Source organism: Gekko japonicus, unplaced genomic scaffold (genome assembly GCF_001447785.1).
Source record: "Gekko japonicus isolate JY-2015 unplaced genomic scaffold, Gekko_japonicus_V1.1 scaffold711, whole genome shotgun sequence".
In the NCBI taxonomy this organism is placed as follows: domain Eukaryota; kingdom Metazoa; phylum Chordata; class Lepidosauria; order Squamata; family Gekkonidae; genus Gekko; species Gekko japonicus.
This window is the reverse complement of record NW_015165849.1, coordinates 781,597-801,905: the sequence shown is the minus strand read 5'-3', so window position 1 is coordinate 801,905 and position 20,309 is coordinate 781,597. Positions and strand designations below refer to the sequence as shown.

The window sequence follows — 20,309 nt, the reverse complement described above, 5'->3', positions numbered from 1 at the left end:
TTTTATCCAGACCTTTGAACTGGGTGGGTGAATTTACAGTTTATTGGGTGGCAGCAAGAGCAGTGTGACAGCAAATGCATGGGCGAGAAACGCCTAGTGCATTATCCTCCGGCAACCGGATGGTTTATCCCAAAGGAGTACAGGAAAAGATTAAAATGAAAAACTCCTCCCTTCCCATCGGGCAGCATCATAAAAGAGGGAGCAGCTTAGCAGCACCCTAGTCCTCAGGGATCTCATTCAATGATATGAAATGCAGAAACCATCAGAAGTCACCAGAAATAACTTGAAGGATATTACGTAACCGTGCAAATGTAAGGAAAGCTTCTGTGAGGCCTTCTTGTCCGGCCATCCTCTGGTACAGAGGAAGGTCTCTTCCAAGTCCCAGCAACACCCTCAGTTGGTGGAGCTGCAGTTGACTTTCATTCTGGTGCTACTCGCAGTGAGACGTCTTTTCTTCTGCAGAGGTGGTTGAATCCCTTGTAGCTCTTGTTGTGGGGCTGACTATGCAGTGCTTTAGGAACGTTGCTGGACTCTTGGCTTAAATGCTGTCCCGTGGTGGGGAATTCCACGGGGCCGCCTTTTCGGCAGGCGGCCTGTGAATTGGGTTTCCGTGGACGGCCGAGAGGTTTCTTGTCCTTGTGAAGGAGAATTGTGGCTTGGGGATTTGGCTGTGAACCAGGAAGTTGCCTGTTCACATTTCATCCCTGGCCTGGAGATACACAGTGGCCCAGGGCAAGTCACTTCCTCCAGCCTCTGTCTGTCTCCCATCTGCAGTGTGGAGGTAATAACATTGGGTCTAATTTATAGGGTTGCTGTGGGGATAACAGAGATAATCTGTCTTGTCTTGTCTCCTGCCTGTGGCAGCGAAGCTTCTGATGCTGACAGGCTGACCTGCAGGGCTGTGAGCAGAGCTCAGTTTATCGGGGGAGGGGGAGGGGAACAGAACCATTTGCAGGTAAGCTTGCATGGGAAAGGAAAATTTTGGGATGAACGCCTCACAAAGGAGCAGGATGAGGCTCGGAAAGAGTCCTGGGACACAGGGAAACAAAAACAAACCAGGGTGTACAGATCTTAGCTAGATGAGATGCTGGGAGGTCCGTAAAAAAATGTCCTGAGCATTTGTAAGTGGTGTGTAGTGGTTCCCAAGGAGGAGGAGAAATTAAATCAGGGCTCTGAAAGGAGGGATGCTCACCCCTTACCTTTGTGCCGTCTTCCCCCAGAATTGCTGTTTGTTGGGGGGGGGGGGTTTGCATGCACCATTAAAGCAACCTGTATATTTTCCCCCAACAGGTAAATAGCTTTGAAGGGGGCATTTGCAGTCGGTAAAGCAATGCCTGGGGAAAGATCAATAGCAGCACTCCCTATGCCCCACTGGCCTCTATCCAGATTGTCTCCCCCACCTCACCTGCTATTTCACGGTAAAAAGCACTGGGGAGATTAATTCACAGATATCCCAGCATCCCATCTGATTTTTGCCCCAGAGAGCCAAGGAGGTCAACAGAAGGGTTCAGAGCTAGGAAAAGACTGAGGGGCAGAGCTCTCAAGAAGATGGAATTCAGGGCAATCCTGAGTGAGGTCACACTTCTTTTTTCCCACCATAGAGAACAATGGAGGGAATAGGGGCAACCTGTTTGAGGGCGGGTAGAATTGGACCCCCTGGTCCAATGTTCTTGAAACTTGGTTGGTATCTTGGGGAGAGGCTCCAGCAGCTACCCTGCGAGTTTGGAGTCCCTCCCTCAAGCCTCCTTCCCTCCAGCCCCCAGAATATACCCTATGTTTTCGCCATTGACTTCAATGGCCCATAGGATATAATGGGACTGAAATGGACATTTGGCTGGCTGAAAGACTCCCAAATCGGCTGGTGCTGATGAAACTGACATGCGGGAGTCTTACTGCCAGCCAAAATTGATTCTGCCCGATTCGGCCGAATCCGAATGGGCCGAATTTTTTATTTATTTATTTTTTGCACACCCCTAGTTGCCAGTTCAATCCCCAGTGTGTCTGGTTAAAAGGACCAGGTAGTAGGTGATGTGGAAGACCTGAGATCCTGGAAATTCACTGCCAGTCAGAGTAGATAGTACTGACGTTGATGTACTAAGAGTCTGAATGGGCATAAAGCTGCTTCATGTGCTCAGTGAGGTTGCAAGATGGTATGCAGCATAAGGCTCCTGTCTTTTTAATAGTTGTGCAAAAGACGGCATTTCTCTTATTGCAGCAGGACAAGTACCACTTGCAGTAACTCCCTCTTTACAAACAACCTGTACTTTGTCACCTTGATTTCTAATGCCTGCCAGGACAGGCGACTCCCACACATCTTTTATTACCCAGTTCTGCTTATACCGCACCATTTTGTTCTTATATCTGGATAGCCCAGGATAGCCCTATCTCATCAGATCTCGGAAGCTAAGCAGGGTTGGCCCTGGTTGGTATTTGGATGGGAGACCACCAAGGGTATCAGGGTCGCCATGCAGAGGCAGTCAATGGCAAGCCATCTCTGAACTGTCTCTTGCCTTGAAGACCCAGGAGGGTCACCGTAAGTCATCTGTGACTTGATGGCAAAAGAAAAAGGAGAGTAATAACACAGACACAAAGGGTCATGCAACACAAGGGCATCACATCATCCCAGTCTGCTAGAGCAAAATTACAAAGTTGGCAAGGCTTGGCAAAGTGAGGGGGGATTGAAGCACATTGGATTCTTTGGTGTTTAGATACCTGTTGCCTCGTGTAGTATGTAGGTCAGCCTGGAATGACAGATGTTTGACAGAGGCCCATAAGCATTTCTAAGCCATTTTTCCTTTCTCGCTTTCTTTTTTTTTAATGGAAGGACTTTAATCTTTTATATGAAGAAGCCAAGTACTACCAGCTGCAGCCGATGATCAAGGAACTGGAGCGGTGGAAGCAAGAGAAGGAACAAAGGAAGCATTTCCAGCCGTGTGACTGCTTGGTTGTAAGGGTGACGCCGGATCTTGGGGAGAGAATTGCACTGAGTGGGGAGAAAGCGCTCATCGAAGAGATCTTCCCGGAGACGGGCGACGTGATGTGCAATTCCGTCAACGCTGGCTGGAACCAGGACCCCACCCACGTCATTAGGTTTCCTTTGAACGGATACTGTCGGTTGAATTCCGTGCAGGTAATGGGGTGCTTTTTTAATTATTCCCAGGCATTTATGACTTGCTTTTATTTCATGTTCGGGTTGTATGCAAATGAGTCCCTTCTGCCCAATTACCTCTGTCTGGTGCTTAAACTGCAAGGAGACATTTTCTGCCTAGTGAGATGGCGGTATTTGGGAGGTGGGCTATTTTTTCCCCTTTCACTCTAAGCGGGGGGGGGAATACATTCATATTTTGTGTATGTTAGCGCCATGCTGATCTCATAATGTTGTTAGGCTGACAAATGCTAATTTTTTTCATCAACGCCATACCCCGCAGCTCTTTGTTCCCTTCTAAATTGCCCCTAGGAAGAAAAAGAGCAGGAAAACTACAAAAAAGCACCCTTCGCTATGCCACTTTATAGAAAATGCAACAATGTGTAAATGCATAATTTATGTCCCACTCATAATTAAATGATAGAGCCTGCGGGATGGACTTAAAAAAAAATGATCCTGCATTTTTTTTTCTTTTTCCAAGAGGATGTTCTATAAAAATGGCCCAGAGTATTTTAAACAAAAATGTGTTCCACTTTATACTCAGAGGGGTTTTATGGGGGTTGGCAGGGTTTGGTTTGGCCTTCTTTTTTTAAGCTTTAAAATTAAACACTTGAAACGAAGGAAGACAACAAGGCAGAGATGAGATGTGGGAAGGAGCAAGAGATGTCTGTTTGCCCTTTGGGGAAAATGCTGTTCCAAACGAGTTTTCCCACAGGAGAGAGAGAGCCCTGGAGGGTCACCCCACAGAAGGCCTCGGTGCTGAGTTGTCTCGGCTGCCATTCGCTAATTAGCAGGGACCAAAGCAACCTGGATTTTTTGGTCACGTGGGAAGTGTAGCTGTAAGCGTGGCTGCCGGGAGTTGCCCACCTTGGGTCGTGTGACAGAGACGGCTGGAAACTTTCACCTCTTGCTAGAACGGCTGCTGGAGTTGAGAGTGAGCAGGCCAGAGTTAGAAATTAAAGAGGAGTCAGTAGCAAAAGAAGCAAGGGAAGCTACTGTGGAGGAGGTAGTACTTTGGACACCTGTGCCTGAAGAAGAGTTCTCTGTAATGCAAGAAGCTCACATCCAGCCTGTTTAGAAGATGGTTGGGTCAGTGGGATAAATTGTGAAGTCCCTCCCTTTATATGAGGGGTCACCACCGTGGTGCCCGCCGAGTGTTCTGAGAAAGTGGGTGGGGCCGGGTGGGGCCTTTGCTCAGCAGGCTTCTGATTGGCCATTGCTGATCTCTCTGGCTGTGCAAATTCAAAAAACAATTGCTTTTGGCAGCAGCTGCCACAACAGCACAAGGATCTTTGCTGTGTGACTGAAGGGTGCATGCAAGAAAATATTTTTAAACCCAGGTGGGCAGCCGTGCTGGTCTGAAGCAGTAGTACAGAATTAGAGTCCAGTGGCACCTTTAAGACCAGCAGAGCTTTTGTGTGCAAGGCACACTTGTAAGGTATGAGCTTTTGTGTGCAAGGCACACTTTAAACGATAGGTTGATTTTAAAAGGCATCCTGTTAAACAGAGCTTCTGCCTGAAATGTTGAAAAGTTACTATTACTCCTCACTCCCTGACATTTTGTGCCTGGCTCTGCCTCTTTTGGTAGCTGTGTTGTAGGTGGGGCCATTGCCCTGTGTCAGAATTCCGAAGGTGCTCACAAGCTCAAAAATGTTAGGGACCCCTGCTTTACATCAAGAGTCCTTTTCAGATGTTACAATTATTCACTACCAAGAGCTTCCTAACTGGGCATAGTGGGAGCGGTGTATGTAGTGGTTAAGTGCGTCAACTCTAATCTGGGAGAACCGGGTTTGATTCCCCATTCCTCCACTTGTACCTGCTGGATGACCTTGGGCAAGCCATAGTTCTGACAAGAGCTGTCCTTGAAAAGGCAGTTCTTGAAAGAGCTCTCTCAGCCCCACCTACCTCACAGGGTGTCTGTTGTGGGAAAGAGTTTGTAAGCCGCTCTGAGACTCCGAGTGAAGGGCGGGGTATAAATCCAGTCTCTTCTTCTTCACTACCTGAAGGCCTCCTGATGCACGTGATCAGTCACCATGTTGTATGAACAGGGCCAATGTGCAGATCAACCACCCATGTGAAGCTTTGGTACATGCAAACTGAGCACTTCTTTGTCTCTTGAATCTACTGCCAACCAGTTTCATAGGGTGACCCTGACTTCTAATAAGCCAGCTTCCTAATCATACCCCATGACTGAAATCTGCCTGCTTCTCACTCTGCTGGCCTAAGGGAACCCCAGATCTGCCACCTGAGGCTGTGTGGTGGATCTGGCTCCTTCTGGTCTCCAGCTCCTGTCTGGAAATCCTTGACAACTCTGGTGGTTCTAGGTGGGCTGAAAGTCTGCTCTCACTTCTGTGGGAATTTAGAGAACAATCCCTAGGGGAGAAAATGTAGATCGTAAAACTTGAATGCATTGCAGCCAGTGTTCCCTCTAAGCTGAGTCAGTGTGAGCTAGCTCACAGTTTTTTAGCCTCCGGCTCACACATTTTTGTCTTAGCTCAAGAAGGATGGCTCCAGAGCAGACTAAATTATGCAGTAGCCAAACTGCCCGCTCACAACTTTAATGCCAGTAGCTCACAAGGTAGAATTTTTGCTCACAAGACTCCACAGCTTAGAGGAAACATTGATTACTATCTGTCCTAGCTCATTATTACCAACTCGCCGTGAGCGCTAAAATGGTGGTACTGCTTGGAGCTGTGGCCACTAAGGATACTATCCTGATGACGTCATCTGTTCCCTTGTTAGATATTATGGCGAGCACTTAAGTTGTATTGAATGTTTTTAAATGCAGTTTTAATGTTTTATGTATTGGGCATTGGCCCCATCTGTACGCCGCCCTGAGCCCGTTCACGGGGAGGGCGGGTTATAAATTTAAATAAATAAATATATATGTTGCAGCCATAGTTAAGTACCTCACAGTCACTTGCCAAAATCTCCACTGAAGTGAACTGAATCTCTAGAATTCACTCCCAGAGTTCCCAGAGGTGGGACAGGTATATTTAATAAGGTTGTTGTTTCTTTTCATACACAAAATAAAAAAGAAGGGGGAAAGTAACAAAAAAAATAGGAACTAAACAGCAAATCAACTAAGAGCAGGAAGAAGGAGTAATATCTGATTTTCTGTGCTACAGGAAGCCATACATTTACTTATTACCACCTTAGTCCAAATCAGACCAAGGAAAATATATCACGTTTATGTGTAAGCTTATTATCTTTGCCATTTAGTCTTCAGAACCATAAGTCATCAGATGATTTTTTCCCTTTTTACTCAAGAAGTCCATAAAGGGTTTCCATGTAGATATAAATTTAAGTAAAATCTTTTCTTTTATCAAAGATGCAATTTTGGCCATCACTTGACTAGCCATTCCTCTATTGGAGGTAATGACGAGGTTTTCCATTTTTGAACATACAACAGTCTTGTTGTATATAACAGTCTTACATACAATAATCGTATGCAAAAACAAAGTTCCATATGCATTTTCTAGTTGTTTATCCACTAGAATCATAGAGTAGGAAGGGACCTCCAAGGTCATCTAGTCCAAATACACCCCGCACTCCTAGTAACCCCTGTTCCATGCCCAGAAGAAGACAAAAAAACCCACTCCAGGATCCCTGGCCAAACTGGCCTGGAGAAAAATGGCTTCTTGACCCCAAAGTGGTGATCAGCATTTCCCTGGGCATGTACCAAAGGGCCACAAGAACTAAGCACTGATGCAACCCTTCCTGCCCTCCCTTAGTCTAAGCCTTTTGACTTTTATGGTCTTGGGAGGGTGCCACTCTGGTTAGATTAGCACTGTTGGCAACTCCATGAGACAGTGAGTTGCAAGGTAATCTACCCCATGGTCTTCTTGACAGTCTAACATAGGATGATCCCATGGATGTCTCCCAGAGTTTCTTGAAAGGCGAGGTACAGAAGCAGCCAAAAAGAAAAGCCTTAATATTTTCAGGCCGTTTCACATACCTGTTCCCAGGACCCAATGCAAAGAAAAAGCTGTAGATTTTTGCACTGCTCAGATTGTTTTCTTAAGACTGTGTTTGTTAATTTCACGGGAAAATGTAAATGAAATTCATCCCAGGTAAAAGGTTGCTTTCCTTCCTGGAGGACTTGCCCTGTCATATAACTAACCAGCCCTTTTGTGCTGTGTCCGAGGGAAATTACACTGTGCTCCAAAGTTGTACAATTGAATACTGGCCGGGGAATCTTTTGCAGAACTCGCATGCTCTTTGCCACACCTTTCCCCATGCCCAGGCTCCATCTGTGCAGCTTCATACAAAAGCAGACTCAGGGGACCAAATCTGAATGCGTATTCTGTTCCTCTGACTGCAGCAGGGTGCGTGCAAAGAAACCGGCATGGATCTTTCCTGCAGCACAGACTCATCATTCTCGACAACATTTACTAAGCCTGCATTCCCCCCTTCGCAACTAGAGTGAACAGTGTGCTTGTGGTTGCCATGAGAGCAGGACAGAGTAAGGGACAGCTCCCTTCAGAGACGAGTGGCAAGAGGTCATCGCTTTGCGGAAGAGCCGGCTTCCAACAGCTGAGAGCACCCAAGGCATGACGACGCCCTTCTGGATTGGGAGTGTTGGGCAGTAGGCAGGCAGCCGAGGGTTTGGGAACTGAAGCACAAGTCATTGCGGAAGAGCTAGGGAGAGGTTGGAGCAGTGTTGGAGGAGCACCAAGAGAGAAGCAGGAGGGAGGCAAAATCTGGAAACGGGTAAGCAGTCCAATCTGGGTGGCCTGCAGCCAGCATCAGGAGTAATCAAATGCAATCGCAAGTTAGTCCAGATAGAACAAGCCTGTTCCAGGGTGGACCTGGGTCAGGAGACAGGTTGTCCAGCAGAATAGGAAGAGGTAGGAAGCCTGGGAACACAGGTAGTATAAGCCCTTGAGTTTAAGACTAGGTGCTCAGGCAGGGATTCTAGACCTAACCCAGAAGTCTTTGCAGTCAGGTCAAGAGGCACTAATGAGCTGGGGGGGGGGGAGGCTTGCTCAGGTGTCTGTGCTGCTCCACCCCCAGGAGCACCAAAACAGTCGGAGGTTCCCCATTCAAAGACTGGCAGATCCTCCACAGGTAGAACATGAGGAAGGTGAAAACAGTGTAAATTTTGCCATCCATCTTGAGGGTGGTACTGTTAAAGTTACCCATCCCAGTTACCAGTAGGCATGCTGCAAATTGCATCAAACACACTCAGCAAACAGTCTCTCTAATGTAATTGGAAGCTCATGATCAAAGGTGATCATGGGGTCTTTTGGGTTTGGAACTTTAAAGGTCTGTCAGTCAGTGTTGCATTGGGTTTTTGCCGAACTGCACGTGCGCAATAAGACTGCAGATCCAAACAGATCGGCAGCCATTAGTGTTGCTAAGGGTTACTCAGATAAACACCAACTGGTAGGATTTTCTTTACAAACTCCACATTTGTATATACGATTTGTGACTGTCCATTTCAATGGTTGTCTGCCGAGTGGAGCAGCAAATACGGAGGGGGGGGGAGATCGGGCTGTGTGAGAATGCGTGTGCGTGAAAGGGTGATTGCACTGTTAGGAAGGAAAACAGTAAAGCAACCTGTCGAACAGCCTTGACAGGTCAACAAACAGTCTGTTGAAGAGTTGGCTCTGGCAAACAGGACAAGAGCCTGGCAAACAGGACGAGAGCCAGACCAGCAGTTGCTCAACCAAACCAGGCAAAAAACATTACTTCCCATCTTTGGCCACCAGTAGGGAGATGAATTAAGGATGAGAAGGATGGGGAAGGTGAAAGGGCTGCCCTTTCCAAGGACCTCTGTCTGAATAGGAGAGACCAGAGGAATCTCTTCCTCTGCTGGACATTTTGAATAGGAGAGACCAGAGAGGAATCTCTTCCTCTGCTGGACATTTAGCTGTGCTCTGCCCCTAAGACCCAGTGTGATGTCAGCCCTTAAGGGGAGGAGCATCCTGCTGTGATTGAAAGAGCTGTCCCTGAGCATCCACACCCATCGGCAGCCCCAGCTCCGAGTCCTGAGGACCTCCTGTTCCGCCTCCAGTGTAAACACAAACAGCTTCCCACGCTAGGCTTGGCTGCCCAATTCCAGTGCCAGCTGGGCAGCCTGCCGCTTTAGGATTGATTTGGCCTTGGAAAAATTGATGAGTCCTGGTTTCCCTTTTGCCTCCCCCCCCCCCTTTAGCGGTTGGTGGAAGCCTGCAGCCAAGTCCTCCGGGCACATCCGTAGCTCAGTGAAGCGCTTTGTTCTGCAGACCAGGCTTTAAAAAGATCCTGTCTGCCTGGCTTGTGTGTTTTTATATTGCTGGCTCAGTCGGAGGAAAAGGCCTGATGTGAACCTCAGCCTCCTTCCCTTTGCTTGCAGACTCATCTTGGTGCTTCTTTCCTGCCTTCTCGGGAAACCGGCGCTCTGCTTGAAACTTTGGGGTTGTGGTGTTTGGTGACAGTTGAAGAGGGTCTTTGAGTTCACGGTGAATGCAAGAAGGGAGAAAGTCACTCCAGAGCTGTTCTGTTGATGTGATTGCTCTCCAGTTTGGTGTAGCCAGTTTGGTGTAGTGGTTAAGAGCGCGGACTCTGATCTGGGAGAACCGGGTTTGATTCCCCACTCTCCACTTGCAGCTGCTGGATGACCTTGGGCAAGCCGTAGTTCTGATAAGAGCTGTCCTTGAAAAAGAGCAGTTTCTGTCAAGAGCTCTCTCAGCCCCATCTACCTCACAGGGTGTCTGTTGTGGGGAGGGGAAGGGAAAGGAGTTTGTAAGCTGCTCTGAGACACCTTTGGGTTGTGAAGGGCGGGGTATAAATCCAATCTCTTCTTCTTCTTCTCTTCCCTCCTGCTCCCTGCTGCTCCAGAGGACAAGACTAGGGGTCAAACTGCACATTTGTGTTTTTAGTGATACAGAGCCAGGTTCTCCGGACCCAGCTTTGGGTTCCTTGCAGCCACACAGCAGCGGTGAGGAAGAACTCCTCCCCTCCCCCATGCTGTTTTCATGTACCAGAATGGCACCGAGGGTAAGCCTTGTCCCTCTTTTTGCTGCTGCACATGTGCAGAATACTCCATGTGGAGCAGCAGAAGCAGGGAAATAACTCACCCCCAGTTCTGTTTCGGCACAGCAAAACAGCTTGGGGGAGGCTGTTTGGTATAGCGGTTAGGAGCGCGGATTCTAATCTGGGAGGGCCAGGTTCGATTCCCCCCTCCTCCACATGCAGCTGCTGGTGTGACCTTGGGTCGGTCACAAGTTCTTTCAGAGCTGTTCTCTCAAGGGCAGTTCTCGAAAGAGCTCTCTCAGCCCCACCTACCTCACAGGGTGTCTGTTGTGGGGAGGGGAAGGGAAAGGAGACTGTAAACTGCTCTGAGACTCTTGAATGAAGGGTGGGGTATAAATCCAATCTCTTCTCTTCTTTTTCTTCTTTCCTCCCCCCATGGTGGCATACCATTTGGGCTCTCTTTTATTTATTTATTTTAAGCCATTTGTACCTGCGCTGTGCTGTGCGGCTGTGGAGAACCAGAACATGTAGTTTGGGCCTAGGTGTGATGGGTTTAATTTACAGAAGGGTAGATCCAAAGACAGTGAACATCAGGAGAGAGTTGCAAATGATAACAGTGGTTCGAAAAGGAACTCTTGTTACCGGTGCAAGGAGGGGGAGCTCTCTCTCAGTGGAAATCTTCCAACAGAGGCTGGATGCCTGTCTGTTGGGAATGTTCTAGCTGTGGATTTCCAACCTAGGGGTTGGGCTGCATGGCTTATAAAGGCCCCATCCAAGCCTAGGACTCCTAGGGGCTCCATTCCTTCTGCACTCCTGTGCAGCTGTGCACACTCTGGAAGAAGAAACATGGAGAGGGATGCATCGGCAGGAGAGTGCATCGCTACACCATTGGGCCCTCCATCATTCAGTCTTATTTGAGGCCCATTTCTTAGATGACATTTGCCTGGAGAAGGGGGCTGCAGGAGATGAGCCGCAGGCCTTTCCTCAAGTCCATTTGGGCACAAAAGCCTGAGCCTGATATCTGTGACAGCTGCTGTTTGGGGCAGCCACCCCGTAAAGGCCTCCTATCCTGCAAGCCACGCACAAATAAGACCTGGCCCAGGCATTGGGCAGCGTATAGCAGCTCCTTTGGCGCATCAGTAGAAGGTTGGGGGCAAATAGTTGACTGTTTAATTTAATTTATGGCTGTTATCTTCATGGCCTGGGCAAGGTTTCAGTGTGGATCCCCCCCCCCCGAGGCTGAAAAACTGTCAGCCATCTCTGCCCCCCCCCAGGCAGTCAGAACAAAAGACCTGGTTCAAAAAGAAGCCCTTCTTTTGTGTGGTGTATAAGGAAGCATTCAGAATTTGCTTCCCTTGTGTGGTGGGGCTCACAAGCCAAGGAGCAAACCAGGAATGTGCTAAGAGTTCCATATTTAGAGTTCCAGGACTCACAGGGTCCGGACTCAAATAGAGACCTCAGGGAAAGGGGGCTTAAGGTCCAACAACAACAACACACCAGGTACCATTTTCCAGTGTGAAACAGCCCCAGGGACCCGTCATCTCTCTTCTTGGGGAAACTTCCATCCATCAATAGGTGTAAACATAAAGGGCAACTTATTGGCTCTCTGAGGACATTTCTGGTCAAGAAAATGGCATGGTGGGGTGGAAGGCTTAAGACTCCTCTCCCCATGCACGGCGGTGCCGATGTGAATCAGGGTCCTGGCTACTCCAAACCCAGCACTCATAGCAAAGATCTCACTGCTGGTCTGGTGTGGCCAGTGTGGTGTGGGGGGAAGAGTGCTAAACTCCATAGGGAGTGGCAATGGAGGACCCTCTCGGTGATGTCACTGGCTCCTCTCGGTGATGTCACTGGGCTCCGGTTCTTTTAAGGACCCAGCCCCAGCACCACCCCAGAAATTGGAAAGTCAGCGCCCTTGTTGGAGGGTGAAACAAAAGAACCCCAAAACTGCCGCTCCTTGCTGTAGTAGAATTAAGACTATTGATGAAACTTTGTGGATTATTATTTATTGTTTTATCAATGTGGTAAGCCACCATGAGCCTGCCTGTGGGATAGGGTGGGATATAAATTGAATTAACTAACTAACTAACTAGGACCTGGGAGACCCAGGTTCGAATTTCTACTCTGCCATGGAAGCTTGCTGGGTGAACTTGGGACAGTCAAACCATTTCAGCCTAACCTATCTCACAGGGTTGATGGGAGGATAAAATGGAAGAGAGGAGAATAACTAAGCCACCTTGGGTACCCACTGGGGAGAAAGACGGAGTCTAAATGAAGTCAGTAAATAAATTTCTAGACAAGTTGTCCGGTTACTTATAAGAGGAGTTGCAAGAGAGTGCAGCCCACGATGGTCAGCTGTAATAACTAAATGGAGCAGCCACAGTATACCACTGAGTCCCACGAGTTGGGGGCCAAGCAGTCATGGGGGGCTGTGGGTTTCATGCTCCTACTTGAGAAGCATCAGGCTAGCTTTCCTGGAGAGCAAAGGCTTTTCGTATCTCCTGTGTCGCCAGTGGCTTGCTCGACTCTCAGCCACACCAAGTGAGTCAGTGACTCCCAAGTCATGACAGCACTTGTCATGTACACAGCCACATATTCACATGTCAGCACCCAACTTTCTCCATGCACAGTAGCAAAGCTACATTCTAGTCCAGGAACGGTCAGTGTGGTGCAGTGGTTAGAGAGCTGGAGTAGCATCTGGGAGTCTTGGGTTCAAATCCCCACTCTGCCACAGAAGCTTGCTGGGTGGCCTTGAACTAGTCACACACCACACACAGCCAGTTTGGTGTAGTGGTTAAGTGCACGGACTCTAATCTGGGAGAACCGGGTTTGATTCCCCACTCCTCCACTTGCACCTGGCTGGATGACCTTGGGCAAGCCGTAGTTCTGAAAAGAGCAGTTTCTGTCAGTGCCCTCTCAGCCCCCACCTACCTCACAGGGTGTCTGTTGTGGGGAGGGGAAGGGAAAGGAGTTTGTAAGCCACTCTGAGACACCCTTGGGTAGTGAAGGGTGGGATATAGATCCACTCTCCGCCTGAGCGACCTCACAGGGTTGATGCAAGGATAAAACGGAAGAGTGGGGAATGATGTGAGCCATTTGGGGTCCCGTCTGGGGAGAACGGCAGGGTGTAAATGCATAAATAAATCAGGATTGAGTTTGGAAGCTTTTCCCTCACGCTCTGTGGAGCGATTGGAACCCATTGCTGCAAAGAACCGGCAAACTGGAATAGAGATGTCTGTGCAACTGAGTTGTAAGGAGCTTTGGGCTGGAGACGGCTGCCTTCTTGGTGACTCCTCTGGTTGGCTGTGCCTCTATTAAAATGGAACCATATGTGGTGGTCCTTCAGGCCTGAAGAAGTGAGCAGTGACTCACGAAAGCTCATCCCCTGCCACAAGTCTTGTTAGTCTTTAAGGTGCTACTGGACTCTTGCTCTTCTCCACTGCTACAGACAGACAAACACGGCTATCCATCTTGATCTATCTTCACACCTCACAGGATGCTGTCAGAACCCACAGCCAAAAACACAGTACACGCTTTCAGGAAAGGTAATACTGTTATTGAAGAGCTATAGATGTGTTAACATGGTCACTGTTAAGAATGGCAGTTGCCCCTTGGACATAATAAGATATAGGGTATTCGTATGCACACACCCCCACTGCGCTGGCCAAGTAGGCATCCTCCCCCGCGCGGGATAAAGCTAGCAAACGGTTTCCAGCCAAAGCTGGGAACTCGCCTTCTCCCACGGCTCCCTGGAAAAAAGCAGATTACACTGACTCTGCCTGACCATCCCAACCCCCATAGCAGCATAGCTGACAGGTGTCTGTGGTGGGGAGGGGAAGGGAGTTTGTAAGTCGCTCTGAGACTCCTTTGGGTAGTGAAGGGCGGGGTATAAATCCAGTCTCTTCAAGACTCCTATTTGCATACAACAGGGCCTAGCACATCTTCTGACACCAGCCTTTGGCCCAAAAAGGAGCTAAATGCCGACTGGGATCCCCCCCCCCCGGCTCGGTCATGCCTCCTCCTCCTCTCTCTTCCCTTTCCGTATTTTGCTCTCCGTTCCTCCTTTTCCCTCTGGTTCTAACACTTGCGTGCAGAAACGATACCAGGCCAGGGCAGAAGTCGGAAGAGGCTTGGCAGCTCCTTGCTGCTTCGAACGGCAAGTTGCTGTGTCCCAAGGCCAGCCGGCGCTTGCAGGGCGAAAACACACTGCTGGAGCAGATCAAAGCTTGGCTCTGCCTTGCCCGTCTTGGGAGCAAAAGGCGGCTAGTGGAGAGCCTGCATCGCCTGCCAAAAACATGAGCAGATAGCGGAACTGAAGGCAGGCAAGTCTCGGGATTGAGGGAGGGAGGGAGGGAGAGAAGAGGGGGAGTTCATAGAAAGGTTTAAAATCTCCCCGGGCAAAACATATACTCTCTGCCACACGAGATGATACTGTGTAGGTCCAGGGGGCCAGAACGGCAGCTTCTGGAGAAAGTCAAGAGGATAGTAAAAAATGTGCCAAAGCCAACACTGTAGTTTAGTGCCTTGGGAGGGGCTGTGTGGGAAGGGCTTTTCTCTACTTTCTTTCTTCCCCACCCACATGATATGTCTTGAAAATCCCGTCCATGCCAAAAATTGGGTTCCTCCAAAATTATGCGAGGTGGGAAATGAGGTACACTCACACAGAGAAACAGAGACTCTTGATCTACTGAGTGAAGCTTTTGACAACATGGGCAGACAGCACAAAGATGTCAGCTGAAGTCGCACCTTCTGGGGGGTTTTAGTTCTGCAACGGAACCCAATTTTTGTGGTGGTTGGGAGAGCAGGTTGGCTCCTCTAGGGAGAAAAGTCCTTAGTTTGTTCTGTGAGTAGAGTTCTCCAAAGGAACCTCAGCGATCTGTGATGTGGGTCAGGATGCTGCAAAATTCTCTCTTAGTTATCCTTCGGGACATCAGCCAAAGGGAAACAGCCGTGTTCCACTGCAGGGGTCTTCACAGTGAGTTACTCTTCAGATTGCATGTCTGGCTTATGGGCTTCCCAGTTACATGACTGCAGAGGTTCTGATCCATGCATGCTGTTACATGCACAGGGGCTAACCACTGTGATGTTCTCGGACACTGCTACGAGAGGGCAGTGGTGTCAGACAGACATTTCCACAGCAATGTTTGAAGAGCCACTTTGGAGGTATGGGGTTCCTATCTAGACTTGTTGCTTTAGTCTAGAGGCTTCCAAAAAAAATTGGTGAAGAAAGACGTTCCTGGATATAACTTCAAAGCAAGGGAAGATTGCCTGCAAAGCATCTCATTCAAAGGTTCAGAATGTGGGAAAGTTTCAGATGGTAGCAAAACAAAAACCTGAGTCCAGTAGCACCTGAAAGACCAACAAGATTTCCCAAGGTATAAGCTTGCATGAGTCAAAGCTCACTTTGTCAGATTTCGTCAAGCGTTGTCGTTGTCGAACAGATCAGTGCCTGACTTGTTCTAGAAGAGCATCCTAACGTTATTTTCAGGAAGTCTCTAAGCTGCTGAGCACTCCCATGTACCAGCTAGGGAAGGACTGAATGCAGGAACCCATTCATTCATTCCGATTTTGAGCTGCCTCTCTCCAGCAAACTTCCAAGGTGGTACCAAGCCCAATCCGAAACCAATTCAGACAGTAAAATCAGGATGAAATTGAGCTGTCAGCCCAGTTCAAAAGCAACGGTGTGTATCTCCAAAATGCTTTCTGAAAGAGAAAGAAACCTGCCTCCAGCTTCTTGATTGCTCTTAAGTTCAAGGGAAACTAAATTATTATTTGCTGTGAAGAGCAAGGGAGAAATCCAAAGGCCAGTTCTAGCAAGAAGTCTGTTGGCTTTCCCGCAGTTGCCTTCTCTTTCAAATTTGGGGCAATAGTTTAGGGTGGGGTTCCCCAACACACGGTGCCCATGGGTGCCAGGTGCCCTGCATGTACTTCAGGAAAGTAGGGCCATTGTGAAGGCAGAACCAGTGACTGGGTGCCTTTGTGTAAATGAAGGGCCTTTTCACCTGGATCCCACTGGCTGTTAGCTAGAGAAAGATCCAGGATCCTGTGAAAAGAACCCATGGATCATCTGTGAGGCAGTGGGGATTGGGAAGCACCAGATCAGTGGAGCACCCATTCTCTTCCTTGGTCATCTCTGGTTTTTTTATCTTCCATTTCCCCCATTGGTTGTCGCCTTCTGTGTGCATGTTAGCCCCCCCCCCTTGGGCTTCTTCTGTGTGTTGTTTGTATTCCCCATGGCCCCTCCACTTGTGTGTGTTTTTATACTTGGCTCTGCCTCCTTTGGTAGCCATTTTGTGGTGGCACCCCCTACCCTGCCTCAAAATTCCAGAGGTGCTCACAAGCTCAAAAAGGTGGCGGGGGGCACTACAGAAATTCACATTTGGTCCAAGGGTTTCTTGACCACATCAACCTTCATGTGATGCTCTCTCCAGATGTTTTCGGTGGCAATGGCTCACATCTTACCTGCATGACACAAAAGGGGGTGGGGCTTCAGGGGTAGGCCTGCTGTTCTTGCCCCTTATTTTTTGTTAATAATTTGAAGTCTGGCATAGGAAAAATGTCTTCTCTAGTCTTCAAAGATTAAAGTGATCATAATAAGAGACATGATCCAGCCCTCTGTGCATACACTGGCAATAACCAGAGCATGCCATAGGCTATTCTGGGCTCACATGAGCATTTACAGAAACTTCATTAGGAGGACCAGCCATGCAGGGTGTCCAGTTAAAGCACACGGGGTTTTAGGGCTTTCTCAGGAAGGGGTAGGAGGCATACTGTAGGGGTACCACACACACCAATCATACACACCTTGGTGGAGACCCTCATAACCTTGGGCTTAGAAAACAGAGATGTCTGTCTACTTTCTAAGTCTCTCAGAATGTCAGTAGTGAACTTGCATCCCAAGCCGTGGTGAAGAAGGGCATAGGGATTGTCTCTACCATTGTGCTGAACCTCTGAGGTGCTCTGATCAATAGAAACAAAACCCTGTCAAGGAAAGCACAAATTTTGGCCAGATTCCAAAAGCCAGCCTCAGTTTGTGGACCCTAACTAAACGGTGGTAGATTCAGAGGAACAAAGGTGAGGTGTGGAAAGTCCACAAACCGCTGATTCATAATAAAGGACAAACCCAAGCTGATTGTGTGGGACGTCCTTAGAAACTGGAGTAAATATCCCCAAATGGCTAGGAGCTGCTGGACTCTTTCCGCTTTTCTTCCCATCTGACATTGCAGATTACTAATGAGTTATGGCCTCATTTTATTATGACGGAAGCCCCAGTGTTGCTTTTCCTTAAGAGGTAGCATCAATATCTCTACCAGCCAGTATTTTACTCAGTAATGTACTGAACTGCCCTGCAGAGTGCTTGTTTGTTTGATTAATATTTGGTTTTTCTACAGAGATTTGCTGTAAGCAAGACTTTAATCACACTGTAGTCATTTAGGAATAAGTTATAGAATTATCGCTGCATAATATTCTGGGAGATCCTGAAAGACCAGAGTGCATCACGCGAGATTGTAGCAAGTTCCTGCAGGTCTTTTTTAAACACCTTCGGACCTTGGGGACCACAATTTTGGAAAGTCCCTCGCAAAGAGAAGTGCTTAGATAAGATGGTTGGAAATAAGGTGCAGGGAGTGTAAAGAAAACCTCATGTAGGCCCTGGTTTGACTATGGAATGGAATGAGGTGGCAGGATTCTGAGGTGGCAGAATGAGCTGTACCACTTTCGTGGGGGTGGGTCACAAGGAAATATAGGGCTAGACAAGACTCCACGGGTCACTAGTCCAACCCCTTGCACAATGCGGGAAATTCACAACTGCTCCCCCAGTGACCCCCTGCTCTATGCCAGAGGAAGGCAAGACCCTTTAGAATCCCAGGGCCAATGTGGCCTGGAGGAAAATTCCTTACTGACCCCAAAGTGGTGATCAGCATTATCCTGGGCATATAAGAAAGGACCACAAGAACCAAGCACTGGCTCAAACCCTTCCTGCCCTCTCAGGATCTGTCTAAATTCATAGTGAGTTATAGGTTTATTATGCACTGGTGTTTCCCCTCACTTTCACTGTGCACGCCTGTCGGGTTTTCTTTGTCATTCTGCATTGATTTTCCTGCCTTCAGCACTCAGTTTGCTTTCTGCTTGCTGTTCCCCCTGGTTTTCTGAGAGTGCTTTTGTGCCAATTTTCCCCTTGTTTCGCTTCCAAGCCGAAGGCAATTCAAAAGTGTACAGATTCCCTTATATTTCCCTCCACCCTTTTGTCGCTCGTCAAAGGACACTCCCCACCCACATCGAAGTTGTTCCACCCCCTCTGCACCTTCTACCATCCTCCCCCCCCCTTCATCGACGTACAAGCACAATTTCCCCCTTGTTTTAAGCCCCACTGGTGGACCTCCTGATGGCACATGGTATTTCTGGCCACTGTGTGACACAGAGTGTTGGACTGGATGGGCCTTTGGCCTGATCCAACATTGGCATCTCTTATGTTCTCTCAAGGACAGTTCTGTCAGAGCTCTCTCAGCCCCACCTACCTCACATGGTGTCTGTTGTGGGGACGGGAAGGGAAAGGAGTTTGTAAACTGCTCTGAGACTCTGAGTGAAGGGTGGGGTATAAATCCAATCTCCTCCTCCTCCTCCTCCTCCTTCCTTCTGACTAGCCCCAGAAAAGCTGTGTTGAGCATGACCCTGCTCTTCTAGAGTATTTGCAATATGTGTTTTCCGAACTGCAACCATTAAATTTTCCTGTGGACACCGTTCTCCAGCCACTGCTATTGCTGCAGCTGTTTTCCAAGGTTTTTTCTTCAAAGAGCCAGGCACCTGCAGGAGCACTAAAACTAAGAAGGACAAATAAACAAACTAGCAGTGAGGCTGCCAATGCAGGTGGAAGAGTTGTGATGAAAGAGAGCAGGAGGCTTGCAACTGACTTTCAGTCCTGTGAAAATTCAGTATCAGGTTTGATTGGATTTTGTTCTAATTAAAAGCTTGTGGTTAAAGTACCAGAAGGATTTCATAATCCCGTATTGAAAATACCATTCCCCCCAATTTAGTGGCACAAGACTAAAAAAGCTCTCCAGAACTTCTGCCAGAGGACTCCGCCCCCATACAAACTGGGCAGCCCTGTGCAAAGTGTGGTGGAGTTGCAGCTGACTTTGTGCACACACACACACACATTTTGCCATATTATGAGATCATGTGACTCCTTCCCATTTTTCACAGTGGCCAATAACACATCAGAGAATCCCCTAGTGCTTGGCAAGGTGGAAAAGGGGGCTTTGCAGCTGCTTGTCAGTTTCAGATATAGTCTGGTCACTTTCAGCAGCGGGTTCCCCCCTTTGCCTGCCTTCCTTTCTGTTCCCTTTCATTCAACCAACTAACGCTAAAATGCATGTGCAAAACCTGAACCACAAGGATTTAAATGGAAGGTACTTGCTGGACACTACTGCACAGCTGCAATAAGGCAACTGCTTAATTTTTTTTAAAAAAACTTTGGATGCCACCCACACACACACATCACAAGTGATGTTCCAACCTGATTTAGAAAAATGCGTTTTTAAATTGTAGCTGCACAATAAGTACACCAGAGGGAAAAGAATGGTGCTTAAGGAGGGCACAGAATCCAAAGTCAAGGTTAAAGGCTTACTGCTCTGAAAATCTGCACTAAGATGTGTGTGTGTGTGTGTGATGGGCCATAGAATCAGCACTGAGGTCAGATGGCCATCTAGCCTCTGCTTAAAAACCTCCAAAGAAGGAGAGCCCACCCAGGGAAGCCTGTTCCAGTAAGGACCTTCTCTAACTCTCCGGATGGTCTTCCTCATGATTGGCCAAAAACTCTTGACTTAATTCAACCCATGTGTTCCAGTCTGACCTTTTGGACTGGTAATGGAGATGCTATGAAACATTGGTAATGTTATGAAAAAGACTCCTTGCAAATAAAAAGTTAACACATCTGGGGGGGGGGAGTGCCAGCTTAATCCTTTGCAGGCTATGCTTGTTTTTCAGGGTGGTTTTTTTTTTGGGGGGGGGTGATTAATGTAAGGGCACCACCACAGCCACCAATGCATTCTGCTGCAGGCATACATCAAGCCCCACAAGGTTTGAGTTCAAATCCCCACTTAGCTGTACAGAAAAAGGGCAGCATCTGGTAAGTATAACTTTCTCTCAGCAGCTCCCAGCTATGAGGTTTGTCTAGGCCGACCAGGAAAGCAGGGGAAGTGAACTC

At 48.2% G+C, this 20,309-nt stretch overlaps 1 protein-coding gene across 2 annotated transcripts in view; it reads left to right on the top strand.

The window, feature by feature from the left end:
• KCTD15 (potassium channel tetramerization domain containing 15) overlaps positions 1-20,309 on the top strand; it is a 73,610-nt gene that overhangs the window by 50,484 nt on the left and 2,817 nt on the right. For both annotated transcript variants that reach the window (XM_015411094.1, XM_015411093.1), the window contains exon 4: positions 2,825-3,130. In XM_015411094.1, the coding sequence (XP_015266580.1) occupies positions 2,825-3,130 (306 nt within the window). The remainder of the gene's footprint in view (positions 1-2,824; positions 3,131-20,309) is intronic.